This window comes from Equus caballus, chromosome 23 (genome assembly GCF_041296265.1).
Source record: "Equus caballus isolate H_3958 breed thoroughbred chromosome 23, TB-T2T, whole genome shotgun sequence".
NCBI lineage: Eukaryota > Metazoa > Chordata > Mammalia > Perissodactyla > Equidae > Equus > Equus caballus.
Window position 1 is genome coordinate 12527039 of NC_091706.1, and position 10555 is coordinate 12537593.

Below are 10555 nucleotides of genomic sequence, written 5' to 3' on the forward strand. Positions count from 1 at the left end.
TTAAGTTCACATGCTCTGCTTCAGAGGCCTAGGGTTCCTGGTTTGAATTCCAGTTGCTGACCTATGGACACTCATCAGGCCATGCTGTGGCGACATCCCACATACAAAATAGCAGAAGACCGGCACAGATGTTAGCTCAGGGACAATGTTACTCATAAAAATAAATTAAACTCTACACAAGATCTGTACATTACACTGTACGTTAATGATGCTAAAAAAAAAAAGCACCAGACCGGAGGAAGGGGTGGGTTAAAAAAATAGAAAAGAAGGAAGTACAATAAACCTACTGGATCATAGATGTGACTGCCCTAGGTAGAAAATTCCTTTTTTTTTTTTTTTGTTGAGGAAGATTTGCCCTAAGCTAACATCTATGCCAATCTTCCTCTATTTTGTATGTGAGCCACCGCCACAGGATGGCCCACAACAAGTGGTGTAGGTCTGTGCCGGGATCCGAAACCCTACAGTGAAGTGGAGCCAGCCCACCGACCTTAACCACTAGGCCACAGAGCCAGCCTCCTAGAAGATTCTTCTTAAATTGCTAGATGACAAGTTCTCTTGAACAGATGAGAACTAACTTCGGCCCAGGGGACTATGGAAGGCGGGCGCTGCTTTCTTCCTAAACAAGGCTTTACTTGCCTCGAACGCCTCTCTCCCCCTACCCTCATCGACTGAGTCAGAAAACCAGCGAGGGACGCTGCACTTTCCCGCAGCATCGCCAACAGCCTAGCCTCACCTCAGGGCGGCCCGCCCCCCGCCCCGCCCCGCCCCGCCCCGCCCCGCGCCCCGCCCCGCACCCCAGTCGGCCCGCCCTGCCCGTGCGCCCCGGCGGGTCAGAACCCCACGCAGCTCCGCCCGCTCGCCCCACTCGGCCGCGACCCTCCTCGCGCCGCGGGGACGCAGCGCAGCCGTACCGAGCGAGGCCCAGCCGGCGGCTGCAAGGCGCGATGGCTGCCGCGGCCCTGCCCCCGGTCACTCGGCAGGTCAGCGGCCGCGCCGCCGCGGTCCCGAGCGGCCCCGAGTGCGGGCAGCCCCTGGCCGCCGCCGTGGCCGAGCTGCCGGTGCTGGACGCCTCCGGGAGGCGGGTGCCGTTCGGCGCGCTGTTCCGGGAGCGCCGCGCCGTGGTGGTCTTCGTGCGGGTGAGCGCGGGCGGCGGGGCGGCCCGGAGCCGGGCCCTCGCCCGCAGACTGCGGTGGAGGTTTCTTCAGCAGCCTCGGCTGTGGGGACGTCGGGTCCCCCGGAGGGTCCGGGGCCCGGCCCTGCCGATGTCGTCGTCCAGAGGCTTCCGGAATGCGAACCGCTCCACTCGCTTCCTTTCCCGGGCATGGAAAAACAGCCCGCCCAGCCAGTCCGTTTTCTCAGCAAGCGGGGACGCCTGGCAGGCACTGGGCGCGGCCCAATTTTAACGCAATCGGGCGCCCTCGATACCTTTTTCTACCCGCCTGGGGTGTGGTGTTAGTTAGCGTCACGCATAACGAAGTACTCGGTCCATTCTGGACCCTGAGGGTGTCCGTGGCTAACTTGTCCTTTTTGTCCTGTTTGGATTTCAGCATTTCCTGTGTTACATCTGCAAGGAATACGTAGAAGATCTGGCCAAAATCCCCAAGAGTTTCTTACAAGTGAGTTTCCCGAGCGGGAGCAGGAGCGCGCCCTGCTTCAGAGGCGTCTCGTGAGTCGCCTGTCATTTGTAGGAATGCAGTGGGGTCGGTGCGGAGCGTGCCACCCTCCTGCGCGGATGCTCCGAAAGCCGGATCGCTACCTCCCCACACATCTCTCCGACACCTGCGAAAAGAGAGCCAGAGATCCAGTTCTGTTCTAACTTGTTATTTATTCGTTACTGCCTGCTTGCAAGCGTACTAACCGTCATAATAATTTTGATGTTACTTCGTAACCTGCCTAATTGGAAATGTTGAATGATAATGACTGAAAACACAAATGCTAGAAATTATTGATATTTTCTTCCCTTTATTTTTGTAATAAAAACATTCCAAATAGGTGTTTCTGATAGGAAAATACCCATACATCTTAAAGGAGAAGACGTGTATTTGTTAATAGGGCGCACGTTCCACATCCGTGGGACGACCACATTTGTGTGTTTTTCTTCAGGTACGAGGTTTGTTCCCAGGTGACCTTTTGAGGGAAAGGTGGGCCAGGTTGTAAAACTGAGATCTGTTTTCAGCGGACCTTATCAATTGGGATCTGAAAAAATAAAATTGTCTGATTAAATAACCCTACTTAAATAGTTTTTATTCTTTTTTATATATTCCTTTGAAGGAGTGTATAAATTATTGACTATTATTTTGAGATTCTTATTTAGCAAAAGCATCATCTGAGTTAATTGAACATTTTAGCATACATTGCTTTGCTTTGACTCAATTTTGTCGTTTATTCCATTCTTCCAGAAGCCTGCAGGTGGCATTAGGATGGAACAAAATAGTTGGATTAGGGGAGGTTGTATAAAACATGTCATTTCTAATAATATGTACATGTCCTTTTTTTCTCCTAAAGGAAGCAAATGTCACCCTTATAGTGATTGGACAGTCATCCTACCATCATATTGAGGTAAATACATAGCACATTGGGACACTGACAGACTAAATCAGTTTTAGACATACAAAGTATATTATTTGAACCAGTAAGTGTAGGTTATATTTGCTGAAAGTAAGTCAGATTATCATTAATTTTTTTTGGCTTGTTTTTATAAAAATTCCAACTGTTCTCTTTTTTGCAGCCCTTCTGCAAACTGACTGGGTATTCTCATGAAATCTATGTTGACCCTGAGAGAGAAATTTATAAAAGATTGGGAATGAAAAGAGGTGAAGAAATCGCCTTTTCAGGTGAGACAAGACATGTCTTAAGTAGCAAACGCTGATGGTGTCTTTTCACACTTGGTATAGAGCACAGGGGAACAAACAGTGAATTCATAAATCAGGCTGATTTATGTATGATTTATTTATGTATATTATGTATGATTCCAGTAAGTGGTCCAGATACACCAGAATCTAAAAAATACATTTCCTGGTGTAATGACACGGGATGCTGTTTGTGAAGTACTAAATGAAAGAAAAAAGCAAGTTGCAGAACAATGTTTTCACTATGATTCCATTTTTGTGAAAAGAAGAATCGTTTTCATAAACATAAAAGTTTATAGTATGTCTCTGTGTGCGTGATGAAGAAGGTTTTAAGAGACGTTGCAGTGCTTATCCTAAGGCACAGGAGTGAGAAAAGTGGCTTTTGTACTTTTTACACTGAGTACATTTTACTTTTGTAGTTAAAACAAAAATAATATTGCTTAAGTTAATGTATTTTCGTATCTCAACACCATGGCTTTGAATACTCTCTGTCCTTTAATTGACGAAGTCTTAGTTTTCACTTGAAGCTCAGCTCGAAGGGGCAGAAGTGATTGCCTCCCTCGTTGGACTTTAATAGTAGCACCTTGCACTTTATTATATGCTCTGTTATTGCACTTCAGGTGGCTGGGTAGTATAGTTAGTTGAAGAGTTGGATGTTTTATTCTTCTTCATATGGTCCACATTCCCAGCCCTTGGAACAATTCTTTATAGTTAATAGAGCTTCATAGGCTTAGGTGAACTCTTTATGTGTGTTTTAGGTAGAAAGAACTTGGCCTCTGAAATTCCAGCTAAGAGAACTCAACTCGAACTCAAATCGTTCATTCTCAACAGATATTATTGAGCTGTTGTCCATGACATCCACTGTGTTGGATGCTCCCAGGAGGACAGTGATGAAAGACACCGCCTCTGCCATCCCCAAACTCATAATCCTCTTGGAGAGCCAATTACAATACAGGTTAAGGGTTTGTAATAGAGGAGACCATGTACTGGAATTACCCGTACCAGAAATACGAGGGGAGAGAAGAATCAGGGAAGGCTCCTCAGAGGAGGTGTCATCTAAGCTCACTCTTCAAGGAGTTAGCTGGGTGAAATGAGGCAGAGGAAGGGTGCTGTTGACAGAAAGTAGCACATGCAAAAGCACACAGGCATGAAAAAACATGTCCTTTGGAGAAGTGCAGAAGTGCGAGTCCCTGCATCAGGCCGGAGTCTAGGGGCCAGCTGGGGAATTGGTGTGAGTCAAGGGCCAGGTTGTGGCCAATTTATGTGGAGTCTGGGGTGATATGCCAAGGAGTGTGGATTTGTTCTGGAGGCGGTGGGGGAGTCATGCCAGCATTTGAAGTGGAGGGGTGATGCGGTCACGTACCCAGAGTGGAGGAGTAACTGGAACCTGCCAAACCGGAGGCAGTCATGTTCGGGACAAGGTTGTAGTAACAGGCTAGAAAGAAACGGCAGGCTGAAGTGGAGATGGAGAGGAGGGGATGGATCAGGCAGCTGTCTATGAGGTGGAGTTGACATGATCCCTTTACTGACGTTTTTAAAGAAAGCAACCTAAACTTTGTTAAAACTGGTGAGGAGCTGGCGTAAACACAGTTTCCTCTTTGTCTCTCTTTAGTGTAGGGAATTGCAGCGGCACAGACGTGGCCCTTACTCTGTAGCAGGCTGTTCCTGCGGGAACAGAGCCTCAGCACGTGAGGCTGCTTGTCGTTCAGCTGTGAACTGTGAGCTGCGCTTCAGTGACCCCTCCCCATTCACTGCCGACATAAAGAGAGGGAATTACAAAGAGACAGATGAGTTCTAAATGAGATGTATGCTTGTAATTGTAAGAGAGGGTGTATTCAAATCTTTTAAACTCCTTTGACCTGTGTTAAAGTATTGTATTTCCAAACAGAAAACACTTTTTTCTCATAAAATAGTTTTTTAAAAGTTCCTCCCTGAAAAGGTATAAATCTCAGAATTAGTCTCAGAATAGTGCCAGTTGAAGATTGAGAGACTAAAAGCATACACTTATAATTTAAAATCAATGGACAGAGAATGAGAAAATAAAGCCATTAAATGTGAGAGAGTAATGGGTTTGTAGAAGACTGAGAAACAGGAGTTTTACGCATGAGGACTAAATTCAAACTGGCAAAATTAGATTGTGCTTCACAGCAAAGATTGTTCGATTCTAGGTTGTGGAATCTCCTTCAATTGAATTTCTAAAATTTCAGAAATATTAAATAACTCTCTCTTTGGACATAAAGAGATAATTTGGATTTCTGAACATTTATTTTAGGTATAGAATCATAGAAGATGTTAAAATGTAGTCTTTTACCCATGTCTCTAAGCTGATGAGCCTGTATTTGTTTCTTGGTAAGAGCGCTGTCCATCATAATGTAAACATGAAAGAAAGAAGAGTTGGAGAGATGAAGGGAAATAATAGGCATTTGGAATTTTAAGAAGTCAGGCAGTGGGGCCAGCCCCGTGGCCGAGTGGTTAAAGTCCCACATGCTCCACTTTGGTGGCCCAGGTTCAGGAGTTTGGATCCCAGCTGCAGACCCACACACCACTCGTCAGCCATGCTGTGGAGGCATCCCACCTAGAAAGTGGAGGAAGACTGGTGCAGATGCTAGCTCAGGGCTAATCTTCCTCAAGCAAAAAAAACAGGAAGGTAATTTACAGGAAGGGTAAAGTGACTGAGTTTCTTTACTCAAGGGGAGTGGAAGCGAAGCGTCAGTCACTGTGAGAAAACAGACAGAAAAACGGACAGTCAAGGAGAGATGGAGGGACAGCTGTGGTAGATGTTACAGCGAGACCCCAAAGCCTCCGTAGCACAACAGGGTAGAAGATTAGTCCTTTTCTTTCACATGTCGAGATGCATATGTCCATTCAGGTGCTCTCCAAGTAGCAATTCAGGGTCACAATATGGAAGGACCCAGGCTCTTTCCATCTTCTGGCTCTGCCATTTTCAACCCAAGGCTTCCCAGAACGTAGAAGGAACGTGGAGAATCGCTGTGGGAGGTTTTAGGAGCAGGCTTGGAAGTGGTACACATCATTTCACTCATGGATTAGAACATAGTCACGTGGCCATACTAAGCTGTCAGGAACACTGGGAAATGTAGTTTAGCTGTGGGCCCAGAAAGAGGAAACGGGTGGAAAGAGCAGTATATGATAGTCTGTGCCACAATGTTTTTTGAAAAAGTGTGTATCTTCCTACTAGTAGGTGAGAAACTAAACGGAGTCTAAGTGGAGAATTAAAAAGGAAAGCACTACCAATTGGAGAAATCCGTAGCTGACATTTTTCTGTGGCAGAAAATGATCTGGGTCTGTCATCACTTCTTCCTTTAAGCAGTAGTTCTCAACCAGGGGCAGTTTTGCCCCTACTCCCCCCCAGGGGACAGTTTGCATTGCCTGGAGACATTTTTGGTTGTCACGACTTGGTGAGTGGTGCTATAGATCACTGGGTGCTGAGGCAAGGATGCTGCTAAGCACCCTGCATTGCATCCTACAGAGAATTATCTGGGCCAAAATGTCAGTTGTGAAAGGATGAGACACCATTCTTTGAAGGAAGAAAAAAGAAGTCGAAAGTAAGATGACACACAAGAAAGAGAATGTTTTATGGAAGCACTAACATTATCTTCTAATAGCTAATCAAATGTAAAATGATAACATCTAAAGACAATTCGCAATATTTCAGGAAAAAGCCCCCATATAAAGTCAAATATACTCTCAGGAAGCATTCGGAGCCTGTGGCGCGCAATGACCGGCCCTCTTTTTGATTTTCAAGGAGACCCGGCTCAGCAGGGCGGAACCCTCATTTTAGGTCCAGGTAAGTAATCGAAGCCCAGATTCAGCAGTACCCTTATTGTGCCCCGTAGAAGGCAGAGGCCACCCACTTTCTTCATAAAATGGAGACCACGTAGAAATGGGCAACTTGACATTGTAACAGGCAGGATGCTGTGCTTTCCATGGGGCATCTTTTGTTTTTGAAGGCTTCTGTGCATTTGATGTCTGTGTATTGGATGAAAGGTGCCATCACTCCATGCCTGAGTGATTTCAGGTATTTGGGATTAGGGAGGTCAGTGGTAGTTTGGTGAATTGTTTGTGGCTATAACACTCTAAAAAGCTAAATGGAGGTGAACATTTCCAAATAGGAGAAAATCGTCCACCACTTTTTTTTTGTCAGTACAAGAATAATCTAGTTATTTATACTAACGAAACTAGGAGACTTGCTCAATGTCGAAAGCAAGTCCGCCCCAGGGACAGCTCATTCGATAACAATTACTGTAAGCCACATACTCTGAATAGCTTTATTGATCAGTTTGGAGCACCTGCAGTTCCTTTGGCTCCACTCTGCTGAATGCTTGAGTGTTGACTCTCCACTGTGGTCAGACATCTCAGTGAGAGACACACCCCCGCGTGTGACAGCACGGGCCCAGCAGGCTAAGTCACTGTGTTGTAAACTGAGTTTTCTTGGTTCTTCTTCCTCTTTAAAATTGTCCAGGTTAATGAGTGTAACTTCTTAGAGTTATAAAATTAATATTTGCTTTTTAGTAAATTCCAGGATCTAAAAGGAAGTCTTTAGAAGGAGGATTTTGGCTAAGTATTAGGACTTTTTGGCTTTCTGGAGCTGGAACACTGTAGCCAGCTCAAATCCATCACTTTATTTAATGTCCCTTTCCCTCTCTCTCATAAATTTGCACCAGTTGGACTCGCCAAAAAGGAAGCCCTGTTTTATGAGAGTGAGTCCTGTTAATTGGCCCAGAATGACGTTGAGCCATGTTTCTGAATGACTGACTTCCATCCTCAGACCTGGAAGGGGTTGTTCTCTGAGTCTCTTGTCTCCCGGAGAGCGCCATTGTGTGCTGAAGTAGAAACATACTTAGTCAAGAGAATATTTTGAAACTATCCTCTGGAAAAAATGTAGCTTCTCTAAGGAAAGAGCTAGCTGTGTGTGCTCAATTATACGAATCTTTATCACGGTTAATCCTGTATTTCATTTTGCCTTATTTGATAGTAAGCCAATTTATGATATTAAGTTTGGTGATTACTGTAGACAGCAGATATGTACAATGCCAAAAACCTGCCTCATAATACTTACTTAATCTAATGTTTTAAATTAAAATTCGATTCTTGAGTCTAAGAATCAAAGTAAACAGAACCTAGACTATAAATTATGACTTATTTGAGCAGATAAAGGGATTGTGGACATGTAAGTGTATTGTAACTGATTGTTATTGTAATGCCTTTATTTTCCAGCCTCTTTTGGTCTATGGTTATAATGCAGATAGCCTATTAGATCAGTATTTGGGAGTGATTTTTTTTTAAGCAAGTGATTTCTTCCATTATTACATTTAAGAAACAAAGGATTTCCCAGCTCGATATATATGTTAGTTCCATATTCTGCCTGTATGTTTGACAGGACATTTTATTTAATTACATTTAATAAAACCTAACAAAAGGTTATAATTTAAGAATCTTTCCTCTTGGATCTCATAAAACATTAAGTATCACTGTTATTTAACCATAATCCTTGTCATGCTTTATTACCTTAATTAAAAATTATGTCATTGTCTGGAGAATATAATGTACTCTAGGTAATTAATTTTTCCCTTTGGACTGATTAAAAGTTGAAAAGCTTCCTTGATTCTAATAAGCAATCAATCGAATGAATGATACTCTATGCCAACCTCTGCCTTCTCTTCTTACTCTCTTCTAGGTAACAATATCCATTTTATCCACTGTGATAGGAATAGGTTGGATCACAAACCCATCAACGCTGTTTTACAGCTTGTAGGAGTTCAGCCTGTGGACTTTACAGGCAGGCCTTCAGTTACCCACGTGTGACAGGACAGGCTCTGTCGCTTCCCCCTGGACCCTTGGGATGTGCCTGGATGTGGGAGTGGAGTATCCTTGTGCAGCATCTAACTTGGTGGCTCTTCCCAGCCTTTGAGGAGTTATGAAAGCATGAAGAAACCAAGTAGCAGTTGAATTGCATGCTAAGAGGATCAGTTATCAAAGGTGTGATATATATTTATAATTTTATAGCTTTTAAAGTTTTCTACAAAATAAAACTTTAAAAGCTATAAAATTATAAATACCATTCTGTATTTTACCTTATAGTATATCTATTCAGTGACAGTTTTAGTTGGCCATTAAAACCATAAGTTGTTATGAAAAACATTTAAGGGGAAGGGTAAGCAAGTCAAGACCATTTTATTCACTGAAAAGAGCAGGATATCAAATTCTGTAAACAATATAATCACGTTTTTATGTATATGTTTATATTTTTGTATGCTTAGAAGAAAAGACAGAAAATAAAACCAGAATATTGCCAGTAGGTGTCTCTATGTGGGAGGATTACAGGTGTTTTTATTTTCTTTTCCACACTTTTCTCTATTTCCCAAATATTCTATAATGAGCATGATTCATTTTTTTTGGCTAGGAAAAGATCTTTAAAAATTATGTGAAGAATATATTCCTACATAAGCAGCTCCACAAAGTGCTGCCACATGTTTCTATCCTAATTGCTTTACTCAGAGGAAATATGACAAAGTGACCCTTTCATAGAGCCTTTGCTGAGAGCACCTCGTTTCGCACACCCGCCAGCCACACTAGGATGGGGGTGCTCAGAGCACCTTGTCCCGCACACCCACTACCCATTTCACTAGGATGGGGTTGCTCAGAGCACCTCGTCCCATGCATCCACTACCCATTTCACTAGGATGGGGGTGCTCAGAGCACCTTGTCCCGCACACCCACTACCCATTTCACTAGGATGGGGTTGCTCAGAGCACCTCGTCCCATGCATCCACTACCCATTTCACTAGGATGGGGGTGCTCAGAGCACCTCGTCCTGCACACCTGCCACCCACACTAGGGTGGGGGGTGCTCAGAGCACCTCGTCCCGCACACCCACTACCCATTTCACTAGGATGGGGCGTCAGGGAGCATTAAGAGGAGAAAAATATGTTTTAGATATTTAAGATGTGTATTTAAAATATGATCAGTATGCTTTTTGAAAGGAAATTTTAAGAATTGTTTTGACTGAAAACACTTTTGTAACTTAAACATACATGGTTTGGTTGTATATTCCTAGACAGCTTCTATTTCTCACCCCCAAATTGCTTTTATTTAGTGGAATATTGTCATTGTTTATTTCTCCAGAATCTAAATATGCTTAGTTGGGAAGTGTCCCAGAAATTCTGATGAAAAGCATAGCAAAATCAAAATACTGGTAATTATTAGCAAGTATAACTTTTATATAAAGCATATGAAGTCATACAAAAATATATCTATTCAAAGTATCCAAATATTTGAATGTATTTTCATATATATACATGGGCAATCATGTTTTTAATCAATAAAAATGAAATTTCTCATAAAATTAAGCAATTTCGTACTATTTTTTTATAGTAAGGAAAGACTGGTAACCCAGATCCCTTTGTTGTTTTTAAACTTACAACTTCTGAATCCCAGTTTCCACAAAAATTATATATTTGTAAGTAAACACCACATTTTTTAAGATGTATAAATGTTCTTTATGTGTCTTCAGGGAGGTACGGTTACAAAAATACAGTGCAGTGGTAAGCTGCCTACCCAAACAAACATTTAATGTGAAATTACTTATACTCGATGCTGTGAAATATATAAACATGCTCACATCCACTAGTGTACTCCACTCAAAACCTTGAAAAAGCTTCTTGTGATAAATACATAGAAGTACTGAT

At 43.0% G+C, this 10555-nt stretch overlaps 1 protein-coding gene across 2 annotated transcripts; it reads left to right on the forward strand.

Annotated features, from left to right (window-relative positions):
- Positions 1 to 779: 779 nt before the first annotated feature.
- PRXL2C (peroxiredoxin like 2C) lies at positions 780 to 10212 on the forward strand. Of its 2 annotated transcripts, none has more exons than XM_023627068.2 (6): positions 780 to 1136; positions 1548 to 1616; positions 2506 to 2559; positions 2729 to 2834; positions 6523 to 6654; positions 8545 to 10212. In XM_023627068.2, the coding sequence occupies exons 1-6, from the start codon at positions 945 to 947 to the stop codon at positions 8670 to 8672; spliced, it is 681 nt and encodes a 226-aa protein (XP_023482836.1). In that variant the 5' UTR covers positions 780 to 944; the 3' UTR covers positions 8673 to 10212. The 2 variants fall into 2 exon arrangements, with proteins under 2 accessions (XP_023482836.1, XP_023482837.1); XM_023627069.2 differs by having other exon boundaries at positions 799 to 1136; positions 6613 to 6654.
- The last annotated feature ends 343 nt before the right edge of the window (positions 10213 to 10555 follow it).